The sequence below is a fragment of the Hemitrygon akajei genome, chromosome 5, assembly GCF_048418815.1.
Source record: "Hemitrygon akajei chromosome 5, sHemAka1.3, whole genome shotgun sequence".
Classification (NCBI taxonomy): domain Eukaryota; kingdom Metazoa; phylum Chordata; class Chondrichthyes; order Myliobatiformes; family Dasyatidae; genus Hemitrygon; species Hemitrygon akajei.
The window spans coordinates 187261043-187279447 of record NC_133128.1 but is presented as its reverse complement, the minus strand read 5'-3'; the positions used below and the strand labels follow the sequence as shown (position 1 = coordinate 187279447).

At 43.8% G+C, this 18405-nt stretch overlaps 1 protein-coding gene across 2 annotated transcripts in view; it reads right to left on the bottom strand.

Annotated features, from left to right (window-relative positions):
• Window positions 1-18405, bottom strand: part of nostrin (nitric oxide synthase trafficking) — a 51732-nt gene that overhangs the window by 25193 nt on the left and 8134 nt on the right. Inside the window, exon 3 of one of the 2 annotated variants that reach the window (XM_073047478.1) lies at window positions 11408-11491. The exons of the other annotated variant lie outside the window; for it this stretch is intronic. Within the exon in view, the coding sequence (XP_072903579.1) occupies window positions 11408-11491 (84 nt within the window). The remainder of the gene's footprint in view (window positions 1-11407; window positions 11492-18405) is intronic. 2 annotated transcript variants of the gene reach the window in all.

The following is an 18405-nucleotide window of genomic DNA, read 5'->3' as shown; positions in this document are numbered from 1 at the left end:
GGAGACACACTAGTGAGCACTGCTTCAGTGTTGGAACCCACGAGAAGGTGTGGGGCATCGGAGACCGAACGAAGGATCGGTCAATTTTAACTCACAGTGTTTATAGCGAGGCCGGTGGGGGCTTGTGTGTGTGTGTCCACCCTTGCCTGGGTAACGAGTCCACCATAGAAGAATATTCTAGCTAAAGGCGAAAGGGGTCATACCTGAATGGCCACAACAACACATCGACGGATCAAGAACGTAAAGGAAGGTTTGACTGGCTGTCACTGTTTGCTCTCTCTCTCTCTCTCTCCAACAATTACAACACATCGACCAACAACTAGCTCAGCCTGTATGAACTGAACTGAACTTTATATCCACATATGACCATTCATTATCCCCTAGGCATCGATAGAGCTTGTTTATTATTGATTATTATTATACCCACACTTTTAGGTTTAGTATTGCTAACGTGTATTATCTGTATATTTGCATTGTTGATATTGATTTGTATATTTTACTAATAAACACTGTTTTGATAATAGTACCAGACTCCAACGGATACTTCTATCTTTGCTGATAAGACACCCAGTTACGGGGTACATAATAAATTGGGAGCTTGTCCGGGATTTGATACCAATTTGGGGGGCCAGTGAATCGGGCTATAAGTCCATTATTTGATCTGGTTGCGTGGGTAACCAGACGGGAAACCAGCAGAGATGGACATTGTCAAATTTTTAAAAGACCCGACTGCGGGGGCATTAGAGGTTGCCAGGAAGGCTGAATTAATGAATATTGTGAAACGATTAGATCTCCCAGAGGTGAAATCGTCGATGAGAAAGGTGGATATACAGAGAGAAATAGCTAAGCATTATGTATCCAAGGGTGTGTACACACCAGATGAATTGGACCTGTTCCCTGAGAGGAAACCAGCCGAGGGGGAGGTTCAGTTAGAGATAGAAAAATTAAAGTTGGTTGAGAAAGAGAAACAGAGGGAGCATGAACTTAGGTTAAAACAGCTGGAAGCAGAGGAGGAAGAAAGGAAAGCTGAAAGGAGGATGGAGGAAGCTGAAAAACAATGGCAGTTCGAGAGGGAGAAATGGCAACATGTGGGTACCGGGGCAGACCGAGAGGAGAAGTTTAATGTTAGTAGGGAGTTTAGGTTAGTACCTCCGTTCGAGGAGACGGATGTTGATAGTTACTTCTTGCATTTTGAAAAGGTGGCAGTGAATCAGAAGTGGCCCAGAGATCAGTGGGTGGCGTTGTTACAAAGTGCATTAAAAGGGAAGGCTCAACGGGCATATGCGGCATTGTCCATGGACGAGTCTGATGATTATGAGGAAGTAAAAGAGGCTATCCTTCGGGCCTATGAGTTGGTACCTGAAGTGTATAGACAAAAGTTCAGAGATTTAAAGAAACTGTGGAATCAGACGTATGCAGAATTTGCCTATGAAAAGGGTGTGCTCTTGGATCACTGGTGTGCTGCAGAAAAGGTGGAGGAGGATTTCCATCGTTTCAGAGAGTTAATTCTGATTGAGGAATTAAAGGTTGTGTTTCGGATAATATCAGGATGTAACTGAACAAGAAGACGAATAAGTCTATAACGGAATTTGCCAGGTTCGCAGATGAATATGCCCTAACCCACAAGTCAAGGTTTTCCTCGAATAAGAGTTATCAGAAAGGCAGTAGGGACGGTAAAGAAAGTCCACTGGCTAAGGTCGAGAATAAGCCGGGAGCTAGTGGTAAAGGTAAGGAGGAGGACAAGCAGGCTGGCAGGAAGGTTCTTGGCTTGACCTGTTATAATTGTGGAAAGGTTGGGCATATTGCATCTAAGTGCTTTGCTCCAAAGAAGGAGACAGGAAAAGGGAAAACAGCAGTCCCTGCAGGGTGTATTGAGTCAATCAGCAAATCAACGAGGAAGGCAAAGGTAGATAGAGTATGAGAGGGGCGTGAGAAATTTATTTCAGAAGGGACGGTGTCTGAAAGAAGGAGAGACCCCAGTTCCAGTGAGAATTTGGAGAGATACTGGGGCTGATCAGTCATTGATCCTAAGTAAGGTGGTAGATTTTGGTCCTGAGACTGGAGAGGTAGTTTTAAGAGGTATAGGAAAAGGGACAGAAGCTGTGCCTTTGCATGGGATCATTTTAAAATGTGACCTGGTATCTGGACCAGTCGAAGTAGGGGTGCGGTCAGAATTACCGAGAGACGGCGTGGACGTCCTTCTTGGTAACGATTTAGCAGGTGGTGACGTGGGGGCAGCAGTGAAATTAACGAGCAAGCCTGTGAGTGCTGAGGACCCGCCCTTGGATTCTAAGATCTATCCCGCATGCGCGATCACTCGCAGCATGTCGAGAAAGGCGGCTGAGAAAGAGGACAGTTTAAATGAGTCCAGTGTTGATTTGGCTGAGATGTTTTTACCGACCCTGTACCAGGAAGGGTTAGGGGATGGTAAAGCGGAGAATAGGGAGGTGAAAGAGAATAAAGGAGAGGTAGACCTACCCTTAGCAAGAAAATAATTTATAAAGGAGCAAGGACATGACGAGGAGCTTGTGGCATTGAGAGAGTCAGTTCTTTCTGAGGCAGAACTGGATAAAGAACCAGGCTACTACCTGAAGGATGGAGTGTTGATGAGGAAGTGGAGGCCAACCACGGTGCCAGTCGATGAGGACTGGGCGGTGGTACATCAGGTGGTAGTACCGAAGGTGTATTGGGGTGAAATTTTGAACTTAGCTCACAAGGGACCGCTAGGTGGACATTTGGGAGTAAGGAAGACAGTGGATAGGCTTATGAAAGATTTCTATTGGCCAAACATGAGGAAGGATATAGCTGATTATTGTAAAAGGTGTCATACGTGTCAGGTGGTAGGAAAGCCAAACCAGGTTATCCCTAAGGCACCTCTCAGACCGATACCCGCTTGTGAGGAGCCTTTCTCCCGAGTCATTGTGGATTTTGTGGGTCCTTTACCTAAAACTGCGAGTGGGCGACAGTACGTCATGACCATGATGTGTGCCGCTACACGATTTCCAGAGGCTGTGCCTCTGGGGAATATTAGGACCCCTGCGGTGGTGAAGGCACTCATTAAATTCTTTACCACAGTGGGGCTACCTAAGGAAATACAATCGGATCAGGGGAGTACATTCACATCCAGAGCGTTTCAGCAGATGATGACCCAGATGGGAGTCAAACAAATTTTAGCTTCTGCATACCATCCGGAATCTCAAAGAGCATTGGAAAGATTCCACGCTACACTAAAGACTGTGATTAAAACTTATTGTCAGGAAAACGTTCGAGACTGGGATGATGCATTACCACTTCCATTATTTGCAGTGAGGGATATGGTTCAGGAATCTCTGGGGTTCAGTCCGTTTGAGCTCGTTTTTGGTCACAGGCCCAGAGGACCTTTAACCCTACTTAAAGAGAAGTGGTCTAGTCCGAACGTTCAAGTCAGTGTGATTGACTATGTTTTAAAATTCCAGGAAAGACTCCATAAGGTATGCGCTTTGGCAAAGGAAAATTTAAAAGACTCCCAGACGAGAATGAAACAATGGTATGACAAACGTACGCGAGAGCAAGAATTTCACGTGGGCGATAAGGTCTTGGTCCTATTCCCTGTAGTTACCAACCCCCTACAGGCAAGGTTTCAAGGACCATACAAAGTAGTTAAGAAAATAGACTCGCTGAATTATGTGATTGAAACCCCGGATAGACGCAAGCCGAACCAGTTGGTTCATGTAAACCTGCTGAAAGGTTATCATGAAACGACCCCCGCGGAGGTCGGTGCAGTCACGGAAACTGATGAGGTAGAGAGGAGTGTTGAGGAGGAACCAGAGCGTTTTGAAAAGATAAGTATAATACCCACTAGGTAGAGAACCCAGTTATTCTAGCCAACCTTGCTGATAAAGTCAATCACTTAGAGCCTGAGCAAAGAGAGCAGTTAACACAGCTCATTAAACGGCATACAGATTTATGTCCAGATGTTCCAAGGAGGTGTAAAGGAACAGAGCATGATGTCATTGTTACCTCGACCCAGCCTATTAAACAATCCCCTTATCGGATGAATTTGGAAAAGAGCAAGCTAGTAGAAAAAGAAATTGAGCATATGCTAGCTGCTGGTATAATTCGTGAATCCTTTTCTGCGTGGGCCTCTCCCTGCGTGGTAGTACCGAAACCAGACAGTACCATAAGATTCTGTACCGATTACAGAAAGGTGAATGCTGTCACGCAGACAGATGCTTACCCTATCCCTAGGGTGGACGATTGCATTGATAAAATGGGGAAAGCGAGGTACATCACTAAGATTGATTTGTTAAAGGGATACTGGTGCGTTCCTTTAACGGACAGAGCTCGAGAAATTTCAGCCTTTGTCACCCCATCCGGGTTGTACGAGTACAATGTTATGCCGTTCGGAATGAAAAATGCACCAGGTACATTCCAGAGGATGATTGACATGGTGATAAAAGGGTTAACCAACACCAAGGCTTATATTGACGAGGTGGTAGTTTGGAGTGACACCTGGGATGAGCACATTGAGGCTGTAGAAAACCTGTTTAAAAGAATGTCTGCAGCCCAACTTACAGTGAACCTTGCAAAGAATGAATTTGGCCATGCCACAATCACCTACTTCGGGTATGTGGTAGGGCAGGGGCAGTTGGCTCCTGTGCAGGCTAAAGTACAAGCTATTTCTGAGGTTCCTGTACCAACAAATAAGAGAGCCTTGAGAAGATGTTTGGGCATGGTGGGGTACTATCGAAAACTTTGTAAGAACTTTGCTGATATCGCCCTCCCGCTTACAAAACTCCTACAGAAGGAAGAAAAATTTGAGTGGAACAATTCTTGTCAGGATGCTTTTGACCAGTTAAAAACCATATTGTGCCATCACCCTGTGTTAAAGGCACCTGACTTGTTAGAACCTTTCTCCCTGGCAACTGATGCAAGTGATGAGGCTGCAGGGGCAGTCCTATTGCAGAAAGCAGGGGATGGGGTGGAACACCCGGTAGTGTATTTCTCTCGAAAGTTCAATGTGTACCACAGGAATTACTCTACCGTAGAAAAAGAATTGTTGGCACTTGTTTTGGCAATACAACATTTTGAAGTGTACATTTGTTCAGCACAAAGACCCTTGATTGTTTATACAGATCACAACCCTTCGGTATTCCTGGCTAACATGAAAAATAAAAATAGGAGGTTATTAAATTGGAGTCTGATGCTACAAGAGTTTGATATTCAGACACAACATATTAAAGAAAGTGACAATGTAATGGCTGACTGTTTATCTAGATGCTAAGTGAAGGTATATCTGTATTGCTTTATAGTTCAGAACACTTCTGTATTTTAGCTAAACTCTGTAATCCTGTAAAACTCTGTACTAGTTAATTTTCCCCTTTGGTGAAAATTCCTAGAAGGATGGGGGTGTTACAAAGGATGAAGAGCTCTGATGGGCAGAAGGGTGCAGGGTTGCCCATGTCCCCCTCCTCTGGGAGAATTACAAACCGTTACTGTTGCCAGGCTGTTAATGAGAGAAAGAGATGGAACAAAAACATACTGGGACTGGAACATTTGCTTCAGACAAGGGCGAGATAACACCGGGGGAGAGAGACCATATTATGACTCCTGTAAGACTCACGGCTCCGGAGAGGGCTGTTTACTTGGTACCATTCTGTTCATTAAAATTCCTCAGTGGACAGCCGGAGTGGGCTGGTTTGATGGGCTAAGCCATTCAAAACTGATTGACACCTGAGACCCCGTGATTAGGGATAAAAGTGAGGTCTGGGGAGACACCCCTCAGACACACTAGTGAGCACTGCTTAAGTGTTGGAACCCACAGAGAAGGTGTGGGGCATCGGAGACCGAATGAAGGATCGGTCAATTTTGACTCACAGTGTTTATAGCGAGGCCGGTGGGGGCTTGTGTGTGTGTGTCCACCCTTGCCTGGGTAACGAGTCCACCATAGAAGAATGGTCTAGCTAAAGGCGAGAGGGGTCATACCTGAATGGCCACAACAACACATCGACGGATCAAGAACGTAAAGGAAGGTTTGACTGGCTGTCACTGTTTGCTCGCCCTCGCTCTCTCTCTCTCTCCCCAACAATTACAACACATCGACCAACAACTACCTCAGCCTGTATGAACTGAACTGAACTTTATATCCACATATGACCATTCATTATCCCCTAGACAACGATAGAGCTTGTTTATTATTGATTATTATTATACCCACACTTTTAGGTTTAGTATTGCTAACGTGTATTATCTGTATATTTGCATTGTTGATATTGATTTGTATATTTTACTAATAAACACTGTTTTGATAATAGTACCAGACTCCAACGGATACTTCTACCTTTGCTGGTAAGACACCCAGTTACGGGGTACGTAACAGAAGGCATAGATAAAGTGGACAGAGGGTATCTGTCTAGAGTTGAAATGTCTAGTACCAGAGAGGATGCGCTGAGGGGGAGAGGAGATGGGTTCAGAGTGGACGTGAGGGGCAAGTTTTTTTAAAACTTATCTAGATTGGTGGATGCCGAGAATGCGCTGCCTGATATGGTGGTAGAGGCAAATACAACAGAGGTCTTTAGAGAGATGTTTAGATAGGCACATGGATGTAAGGAAGTGGGTAGGAGGGATTAGTGTTTGGGTGTTTGATTTGCTTTTTAGCCGGTTCAGCACAGCATTGTGGGCTGAATGGCCTGTTCCTGTGCTGTACTCTTCTATGTTCTAAGTGGACAATTTCCAATGCAGTTAGCATTTTGATAGCACCTCCATTTCATCAAGAACCTTGACCATTTATCCTCAGTCTACCCAGAAACAGTATCTGATTTAACCTCATAAACAATTGGGAAAGACAATCTGACAGATTATAATGTCAATGTTTAACTAAAGCACTGGTGAGCAAGTATTGTGAGTAGTTTTGGGTCCGTTATCTAAGAAAGGACGTGCTGACATCAAAGAGGGTTCAAAGCAGGTTCACAAAAACAATTCCGGGATTGAGTCCTGATGAAGGATCTCAGACAAAAACCTCGAGTGTTTACTCTTTTCCATTGATGCTGCCCGGCCTGCTGAGTTCCTCCAGCATGTTGTGTGTGTTGCTTTGGATTTCCAACATCTGCAGACTTTCTCTTTCTTCCTTTTCCACTGGGGTTGGGTGGGACTACAACTGGAGGTCAAGGGTTAAGGGTGAAAGGTGAAAGTTTAAGCAGAACCCAAGAGGCAACTTCTCACTCAGAGGGTCGTGGGAATGTGGATCTAGCTGCCAGCACAAGTGGTGAATGCAAGCTCGATTTCAATACTGAATCGAAGTTTGAATAGAAACGTGGATGGTAGGGAGATGGAGGGCTATGGTCCCGGTGCAGATCCATGAAAGCAGACAGTTTAAATGGTTTGGTATGGACTAGATGGGCCAAAGGGCCTGGTCTGTGCTGTACTTTTCTATGACTTTTGCACAGTACTGTACAATTAAAGTATGGAATGAGTGAATGTTTTGCAGAGTATCTGCACTTGTTCCACAGGGGTGATCTCAAGTGGCAGGCAACAGAAATATCAACACGAGCAAACAAGCTGGATGAACTCAGCAGGTCGGGCAGCATCCGTTGAAACGAGCAGTCAATGTTTCGGGCCGAGACCCTTCGTCAGGACTGAAGGAGGAGGGGACAGAGGCCCCATAAAGGTGAGGGGAGGGTGGAAAACCAATAAGAGGAAGGATCAAGGGGTGGGGGAGGGGAAGCAGGGAGGGGATAGGCAGGAGGGGTGAAGAAGGAATCTAAGGGGAAAGCACTATGGGTAGTAGAAGAGGGCAGAATCATGAGAGAGGTGATAGGCAACTAGAAGAGGAGACAGAGTGAAAGTGGGATGGGGGAAGGGAGAGGGAGGGAATTACCGGAAGTTGGAGAATTCAACGTTCATATCAAGGGGCTGGAGTTTACAGTTTTCCATCGCACTCCCACTCAGACCACGGGTCTGTGGCCTCCTGTACTGTTACAACCAGCTCCAAGGCAAACTTTCTTACATCTGGCCTGGTTGTAGACTTCTGACTCAATACTGAATTCTATAACATCAGCCAAGTCACTTCCTACATCTAAAGCAGAACTGAGGATACCGTCATTTGTAATCCTCTATGATATTGGCCAGCTTTTCTCTCCCCATTAGCTCAAACTGACCTGCTGAGAGAGTCAGACAGCCCAGTATTTCACAACTTTTTGTTTTGCACACCTCCATCATTCTCAAACAAGAGAAAATCAGCAGATGCTGAAGATTCAAAGCAACACACACAAACTGCTGGAGGAACTCAGCAGGCCAGGCAGCATCCATGGAAAAAGAGTGCAGACGACGTGTCAGGTCGAACTTCAGCAGGACTGGAGATTCAAAAAAAAAGGTGACGAGTCAGAGTTAGAAGGTGGAGGAGAGGGAGAAACACAAGAAGAAGGTGGTGAAAGTGGGGGGGACTGGGAGAAGGAGGGGTGAAGTAAAGAGCTGGGAAGTTAATTAGTGAGAGAGATTCAGCACAGGAGAAGGAAGAATCTAATAGGAGAGGACAGAAGGTCATGGAAGAAAGGGTGAGGAGCACCAGAGGGAGTTGATGGGCAGGCAAGGAGATAAGGTAAGAGGGGTGAAGGGGATGGGGAATGGTGATGAAGGGTGGGGGCATTATCGGAAGATCGAGAAATCGATGCTCACACCATCAGGGTAGAGGCAACCCAGACAGAATATAAAGCGTTGCTCCTCCAGCTTGTGGCCTCATTGCGACAGTAGAGGCGGCCATGGACTGACGTTAGAATGGGAAGTGGGATTAAAATGAGCGGCTACTGGGAGATCCTGCTTTTTCCGATGGATAGAGCATAGGTGCTCGGCGAAGTGGTCTCCCAATCTGCGTCGGGTCTCACCGATACACAGGAGGCCACACCGGGAGCACCAGATAAAGTAGATGACCCCAACAGACTCACAGGCGATGTGTCACCTCAGCTGGAAGGACTGTTTGGGGCCCTGAATGGTATTGAGGGAGGTGGTGTAGGGACAGGTGCAGCTCTTGTTGTGTTTGCAAGGATAAATGCCAGGAGGGAGATCAGTGGGGAGGCACGAATGGACAAGGGAGTCGCATAGGGAGTGATCCCTGTGGAAAGCAGAAAGTGGGGGGGGGGGATGTGTTTGGTAGTGGGATTCTGTTGGAGGTGGTGGATGTTTTGGAGAATTATGGAATTATGTGCTGGATGCAGAGACTCATTTTGTGGTAGCTGATGAAAAGAAGGTGGAGGTTAGGAGCGTCAATGGTGACTCCTTTGCTTGCATTTTCAGAAACAGCTCTATTTCGATCTTTAATATCTCTGTTTTTCCCTTTCAGGGTTCTTTTGAAGACCCTGACCTGGAGTTACACACCGACTACGGTTGTTTGCGGGATTGGGACCCGCTCTCGGGGGTCCATAACTGGCCGTTGTTCGACGTGCCAAAGGCTCGGCCTAAGAGTCCGGCTCTGCAGACGGGCGGATCGAGAGTCAGTGTCACGACAGGAGACCCGTGTGTCATCAGGGGAGTCGAAATATCTACAGCTGTGTGCCTGGAGACCCGGGATCTTTGCGATCTTCAGGCACAGAGCTCAAAAAAAAAAAAGAAGCAACGTAACAAGCTTTTAACATCGTAAACCAGCGAGTTGTTTGTTATGTCTCCCCATTCGCTGGGAAAATGGAGACACCTCTTCCTCCCTTATTAGGGAGAGAGACAACCTGCAGTCTGTCAAATACCGGGGGAAATACGAAGTCTTTGGGGTCGCTGCAAGTCTGTGTCTTTGCTCACGCTTGAGTGCTCGATGGTGCCATTGCTTTTGTTTTGACGGTGGGAGGAGGGGGGGTTGTTGCTCGCTGCCACTTATGCGTGGGAGGGGGGAGCTGGGGTTCTAACATTTAACTGTCGTTCTGTTTCTGTGGGTGGTTCCTCTGTTTTTAGGATGTATACTGTATACATTTCTCTGACATTAAATTGTACCTTTGAACAAGAGGAACCCCATCCCTGTTGGGGTGGTGGGAGAATGGTGCCAGGGCAGATGTGCATGAAATGGAAGAGCTGCGGTTGAGGGCAGCATCGATGGTGGAAGAAGGGTAAAAGGAGGACATCTCCTTCATTCTGGAATGAAAAGCCTCAACCTGAGAGCAGATATGCCAGAGCCGGAGGAATTGAGAGAAGGGGATGGCATTTTTACAAGTAACAGTGTAGGAAGTGGTATATAGTCCAGGTAGCTGTGACAGTCTGTGAGTTTATAATAGACGTAGTAGATAAGCTGTCTCCAGGGACAGAGAGATCAAGAAAGGAGAGGGATGTGTTGGAAATGGACCAGGTAAATTTGAGGGCAGGGTGGAAGTTGGAGGCAAAGTTGATGAAGTCGACGAGCTTGAAATGGGTGCAGGAAGCAGCACCAATGCAGTTGTCGATGCAGTATAGGAAAAGTGGCACGACAAGCCATCAATCAATCTGATACCCTTTGTTTCTGGCCGATCACGGCCTCAGAAAATCATAGGTATTCCCATTATCCTAACCATCTCTCAACACAATCCCAGCTTTTCTGTACACCCAATCCAACTTGTTTTCCCAATTTTGATGAAGGATCTTTGACCTGAAACAATAACTCTCTCATTCCACACAGTGCCAGCTGACAGTTGCCAGCATTTTCTGTTTTGAATTGCAGTTACCAGCATCTGGAGTTCTTGTGATTTCCAACTCAAACCTGACACTTTACAGAAAGAAACTTTAGCCAAAAAAAAAAACAGATTTCTTAGTTACAATTTCAATACCAGGCATGGGACAATCTTTCAGTACACAAACTAGAATTAAGCAATAATTTCATTCAAATCAGAATCAGATTTATTTTCACCGGGATATGTCATGAAATTTGTTGTCTTTGCTGCAGCAGGACAACACATAATAATAGGAAAAAACATAAATTACAGTAAATAAATATTAAATAGTTAAGTTAAACAAGTAGTGCAAAAATAGACAATAAAAAAGTAGTGAAGTAATGTTCATGGGTTCAATGTCCATTCAGAAATCTGATGGCAGAGAGGAAGAGGCTGTTTCTGAATCATTGAGCTGTGCCTCCTCCCTGATGGTGGTGATAAGCTGTTATTTTGATTGTAATAAATTTAGAGGGAATTCTGGTTGAGATTGGGAGAAATTTCTTCACATAGTGAATACCGAATCTTTGGAATTCTCTATCCAGGAGAGCTATAGAGACACAATTACTTAGCTTATCTAAGAAGATGGATAGATTTTTGGCTATTAAAGAAATCAAGGGGTGGGGGGGGGGGCTAAAAACTGAAAGTTAAGGTAAAAGTCAAGCATTTTAGTGAAAGAGGGGAGGGGCAGATGCAAGAAGCAAACAGAGAAAACAGCTTCTAGTTGATATTTTTGTAAAAATTAAGCTTTAAGTTTCAAATAAATTTCTTACTTTTTAATTATGTCTTTGGATGCTTTTGTAACTTTGTTAGCTAGCCTGTTGAGACCCTTGGCATACATCTTTTCCAGTTCAATCCTGAAACAGACACAAGAAGCTATAATGTGATTTAGGGCAGGTCAAAATGGTTAATAAATGTCACTGCAAGCTAATCCTGCCTTTTATTTTTAAGACCAACACATGGTTTTGATACACACTATTCAGTTTTTAATGCTGCGCAATTGTTTGATTTTGCTTCGAAACAATACCTTATAGGATGAATCAGAATTACTTTATTGCCAGTATGTGGAATATACCAGAATTGATTGTGGTTTGACGTTGAACATAAAACACAGGAAACACCATGACAGACAACACAATAGCAACCAACAATTCACCATAAGACCATAAGATATAGGAGCAGAAGTAGGCCATTCGGCCCATCAAGTCTGCTCCACCATTCAATCATGGGCTGATCCAATTCTTCCAGTCATTCCCACTCCCCTGCTTTCTCCCCATACCCTTTGATGCCCTGGCTAATCAAGAACCTATCTCTGTCTTAAATACACCCAATGACTTGGCCTCCACAGCCACCATGGCAACAAATTCCACAGATTTACCACCCTCTGTCTAAAGTAATTTCTCCGCATCTCAGTTCTAAATGGACGTCCTTCAATTTTGAAGTCATGCCCTCTTGTACCGGAATCCCCTACCATGGGAAATAACTTCGCCATATCTAATCTGTTCAGGCCTTTTAACATTCGGAATGTTTCTATGAGATCCCCCCTCGTTCTCCTGAACTCCAGGGAATACAGCCCAAGAGCTGCCAGATGTTCCTCATAAGGTAACCCTAAGGAATCATTCCTGTGAATCTTCTCTGAACCCTCTCCAATGTCAGTATATGCTTTCTAAAATAAGGAGCCTGAAACTACACACAATACTCCAAGTGTGGTCCCACGAGTGCCTTATAGAGCCTCAACATCACATCCCTGCTCTTATATTCTATACATCTAGAAATGAATGCCAACATTGCATTCGCCTTCTTCACAACCGACTCAACCTGGAGGTTAACCTTTAGGGTATCTTGCACATGGACTCCCAAGTCCCTTTGCATCTCTGCAATTTGAATTCTCTCCCCATCTAAATAATGGTCTGCCCACTTATTTCTTCCACCAAAATGCATTACCATACATTTTATAACACTTTTTTATTTGCCACTTCTTTGCCCTTTCCCTTAAACTAAGTCTCTCTGCAGGCTCTGTTTCCTCAACACTACCTGCTCCTCCACCTATCTTTGTATCATCGGCAAATTTAGCCACAAAGCCATTAATACCATAGACCAAATCACTGACGTACATTGTAAAAAAACAGTGGTCCCAACATCGACCCCTGTGGAACTCCACTGGTAACCAGCAACCAGCCAGAATAGGATCCGTTTATTCCCACTCTCTGTTTTCTGCCGACTAGCAATGCTCCACCCATGCTCGTAACCTCCCTGTAATTCCATTGGCTCTTATCTTGCTAAGGAGCCTCATGTGTGGCACCTTGTCAAAGGCCTCTGAAAATCCAAGTACACCACGTCTACTGCATCTCCTTTGTCTACCCTGCTTGTAAATTCCTCCAAAAACTGCAGTAGGTTAGTCAGGCAGGATTTCCCTTTCAGGAAACCATGCTGGCTTTGGCCTATCATATCATGTGCCTCCAGGTATTCCATAATCTCATCCCTAACAATCGATTCCAATAACTTTCCAGCCACTGATATCAGGCTAACAGGTCTCTGGTTTCCTTTCTGCTGCCTCCCACCCTTCTTCTTGAGTCAATAGTACTAACAGCCATGAGCAATCAACAATTAGCAGAATGGTCACATGTGCAAACTTCAATAATCGAACACAGAAATGAGCACATATGCCTTTGAACGGAAAATCTTGTAAAAGGTAGTGATTTGGCCCAGTATATCACGGGAAAAGCCCTCCCAACCATGAAACACAGCTGTAGGAAAGCAGCATCCATCAGCAGAGAACCCCATCACCCAGGCCAGGCTCTTTTCTCACTGCTGCCAGCAGGTAGAAAGCCTCAGGACTTGCAATACAAGGTCCCAGAAAAGTTACCACCCCTCAACCATCAGGTTCTTGAACAAAAGGGGATAGCTACACTCACTTGTCCCTACAACCAATGATCTCACTTTAAGGACTATCTCACTATTTCATGTTCTTGTTATTTATTGCTATTTATTTATATTTGCATTTCCAGTTTGTTGCTATCTGCGTTCTGGTTGCTCTTTCATTGATTCTGTTATAGTTTCTATTCTATAGATCTATTGAGTATGCCCACAGGAAAATGTATTTGATGACATTTGTATACTTTGATAATAAAATTTACTTTTAACATATGATTGGACTCAATATTTATCAACAGAACAAGAAGAACAGGAAAGACCATTTTACAGCAAACCAGTTAGAATATTACACCTGACTGAGTTTTGTTGAGAAGCTGGTTAGCTACAGGAAAGAAGCCTGTAATCCTGATGGTGACGGACTTTTAAAAAAAATCTTCCTGATGGGAATTTGGGGAATAGGTGACTGCGAGGGTGGGTGGAGTCAGCAGCCACAGAAATCTTGTGCCTCCAGTTAGTTGTTGAGATTATTAAAACTGTCACATCTGACAGGATCATCCATCCGTATCTTAATTACATTACAAGCCCGATATTTGTACTCTGCACGTATCGAGAAAAGCTATCATTAATTTCTCTTTGCGTAATTACACACTGTACAGAGTCCAGCACAGCAAGTGGAGGAGTTAACTTAGGAGAGGGAGGAGAATCTAGAAAGAGACAATTATCCAACAAAAACACGAAGGCCATTCTAAAAGTCATCTTGTTACCGATTCAAGAAATGTGCCACATTCTCGAAAGGGAACAAATTCTCAATAAGTTTATACAGATACACAAGCACTATGTTATACTCACCATCCTTCCCTTTACTGAATTAATTATCAAGAATTCCATAGTTCATAGGTGGTGTTTAAAAGCTGTTATGTTGCCTTTCACTTAGCCTGGTAACATCTCAGTGGGCCTGTACTGTGCCCATCACATAGTTCCAACCAAAGTTCAAAGAAAATGGATTATTAAAGTACGTATGTCACCATATACAACCCTGAGATTCACCTTCTGTGGGCATACTCAGTAAATCCAATATACACAATAGAATCAATGGAAGACTGCTCCCAACAGGATGGACAAACAACTGATGTGCAAATAGACAAGGAAAAAAACCCAATAAATATCAAGAACATGAGATAAAGAGCCCTTGGTAGTGAGTCCATAGGTTGTGGGAACCATTTCAGTAATGGGGTAAGTGAAGTTATCTACTCTGGTTCAAGAGCCTGATGATTGAAGAGCAGTAATTGTTCCTGATCCTGAACCTGGTGGTGTGGTTCCTGAGGCTCCTAAATAACAATTACAGCACGGAAACAGGCCATCTCTGCCCTTCTAGTCCATGCTGAACACTGTATCTTCATTCCTGATAGCAGCAGCAAGAATCGTGATACTATTCATATACCTGGTAGTGGTCCCTGATGACGGACGTTGCTTTCCTGCAATAACACTCTGTTTAGATATACTGTATGGTGGGGAGGGTATTACCAGTGATGAACTGGGCCTTATCCACTACTTTTTGTAGATTTTCCGTTCAAGGGCATTGGTGTTTCCATACCAGGCTGTGACGCAGCCAGTCAATACACTCTCCACCACACATCTATAGAAGTTTTAGATGTCATGCTGAATCTAAGGAAGTAGTGGTGCTGCCTTGCTACTGAAACTGGTGAGCTCAGTCAGTTCCATCTCCCCACACTCAAGGACAACTACAAGAGCTGATCGTCATCGTGCACCCCTGCCGTCGGGCCACGCCCTCCTCCTGATGCTGCCGTCAGTTCGGTGATGCAGGAGCGTAAAGACCCACACCTCAAAGTTCAGCAGTGACTCCTTCCACACTGCCGTCAAGTTTTTCAACCAATCTGAAAATCTTCAACATTACCTCGAACTATATTTTTCATCTCTCCCTCTCAATTTTGCACTAGTACTGTTATGTTTATTTTGCACATGTGAAACTTATGTTCAAAGTAAAGTAAATTTTATTATTAAAGTACATATAATGACACCATATACAATCCTGAGATTCATTTTCTTGCGGGGATATTCAATAAATCTATAACAGAATAATAACCACAATCGAATCAATGGAAGACCGCTCAACTTGAACATTCAAGCAGTGTACTGAAGTCCACAAACTGTGGAAGTACAAAAAGAAATAAATAATAATAATAAATATGGAGAACTTGAGATGAAGAATTCTTGAAGGTGAGTCCATAGGAACATTTCAATGACGGGCAAATGAAGTTGAGTGAAGTTATCCCCTCTGGCTCAAGAGCCTGATGGTTGAGCGGTAATAACTGTTCCTGAAACTGGTGGTGCGAATCCTGAGACTCCTGTACCACCTTCCTGATGACAGCAGTGAGAATTTATGTTAATTTTAAAGATTATGTTAACTTGTGTTTGTCCTTGTCTTACAACGTACTGTGCATCTGCTGCAAAAGGCTAATTTTGAAAAGGTTAATTGTCGAGGTTTAGGTCCCTGTACCTCCTTCCCGATGGCAGCAACAAGAAACAAGCGTAGCCTGCATGGTTAGACTCTGTGTATATGCAGTATGTCTATGATAATAAGCTTGAATTTAACAAGGTCAGGGTCACCAACAAAATGCTATTGCAGATTGTCAACTCCCAACTAAGAGCAGTAGCTGACTCTAAAGAGTATCTCCTGGGCAAAGGGTGGGTCCCTGAACAGAAAACACAGGAATGCAATTGACTTTAAGACAGACTTTTTGTTCATGAGAACTTGTCAGTTCACTAAGTAACTGAAAGACTTATAACCGAAGGATGATTCATGACAGGGATCCTCCTGATGTTCAGAGCCTTTAAGGAGTGCAAGTTGGAAGGAGGTGATTAGGCAAACTCATACAGGCTGTTATTTGTGTGGGAGAAGAACCTTCTTACAAGTTCTTACTAGTAGATTGATTGTTGTAGCAGTACAACATGAACAGTTCAGTAACCTAGCTGAATCAGAATCAGGTTTAGTATCACCAGCATACGTCGTTTGTTGTTATGTGTTATGTACAATGAAATACAGAATAATAATAAACTGTACATAAATACCTGGTCCCAAAAAAGTAGTGAGGTAGTGTTCATGGGTTCAATGTCCATTCAGAAAACCGATGGCAGAAAAAACTGTTCCTGAATCCTTGAGTGTGTGCCTTCAGGCTCCTGCACCGCCTTCCCAACAGTAACAATGAGAAAAGGGCAAGTCCTGGGTGAGTGGGGAGTCCTTGCTGATGGACGGCACCTTTTTGAAGCATCTCCCCTTAAAGATGCCCTGGATGCTACGGAGGCTGGTGCCCATGATGGAGCTGACAGATTTCACAACTTTCTGCAGCTTTTTTCGGTCCTGTGCAGTAGCCCCTCCATACCAGACAGTGGTACAGCCAGTTAGAATGCTCCCCACAGTACAGCTGTAAAAATTTGCGAGTGTCTTTGGTGACATACCAAATCTCCTCAAATAAAAAAAATATAGCCACTGTCATGCCTTCTTTGTAAATACATCGATATGTTGGGCTCAGGATAGACAGTCAGAGATGAGATTGCTCACCTCTGCTCCCTCGAAGAGGACTAGTCCTCATAGCTGGTGAAGATCTTCACACCATTCCAGTTACATTACTGAAACTCATTCTCCATTTTACAGGCAAACTGTGGGGATATGTATTTAAGTTCCAAAAAGTTGTAAGTCTTCTCTTCCTTGAATTGCTTTTAAAATTAATAATAGTGCACAATCTTCCAATCCGGCAATTGAATGCTACCCAAAGCTAGCAGATCTTAACAAGAGTCTGCTGAAGATTATGCAAATATTACAACCCTGTGGAATGAATTAACTTTGACAATGTGGCTCAGAGTTACTCAGGTCTGGGCATCCTGTACACTTTAGGAAGTTTCCCTCTACATTCTAAATTGCCATTACTAGAGAGAAATATTCCTAATCAATTCTCCCAAGTATCCTTTGACATTGAACCATGAATATGACCTCACTACATTTTTCTTTTTTTGTACTAATTTAATCAAACTTCATACAAAAATTCCCTACTGTAATTTTACAGATGTTATTATGTATTGCAATGTACTGCTGATGCATAAGAAATTTCACAACATATGTTAGTGATATTAAACCCGATTCTGATATGCTGGTCTCTTGTTGCTCTGACAGGAAAATAGTCATGGCCATACTTGGCAGATAGCTTCGCAGATTTTGATCTTGACTGATCCAGAGAAAAAGCTCTCTGCCCAGCATTGGAATGAGAATTCTCAAATTTCTGCTTCAATGTTGATAACTATTATTTTAATACTAGCTTGTACTGGAGTCCTGGCACAGAAACAAACCTTTCGGCCCAACTGGTCCATGACAACTAAGATGCCCATCCAAGGTTGTCCCATTTGGTCCATATTCTACTTGCCCACACCGACTACGTGTGGACAAACAGAACAAAATTCTAAGTCAAATTGGTGCCAGATTGAAGAATTTTCTCCTCAGCAAGATCAAATATGCAGTCTCATTCATTAATGATGCTGGCAATAGAATGAGGCAATATTAGAGTCATAGAAAAGTACATCAGAGAAACAAATAGGCCATTTGACCCATCTAGTCTCAACCTGTACCAGGACCACAGCCCTCCCTACTTCTACCATCAATGTATCAATCCAAACTTTTCTTTTACGTTGAAATCGAGCTTGCATGCACCACTTATGCTGGCAGCTCATTCCACACTCTCATGACCCTCTGAATGAAGTTTCCCCTCATGTTCCTCTTACACATTTCACCCTTAACCTGTTGTTATCCCGACCAACCTCAATGAAAAAAGCCTGCTTGCACTTACCCTATCTATACTCCTCATAATTTTGTATACCTCTATCAAAT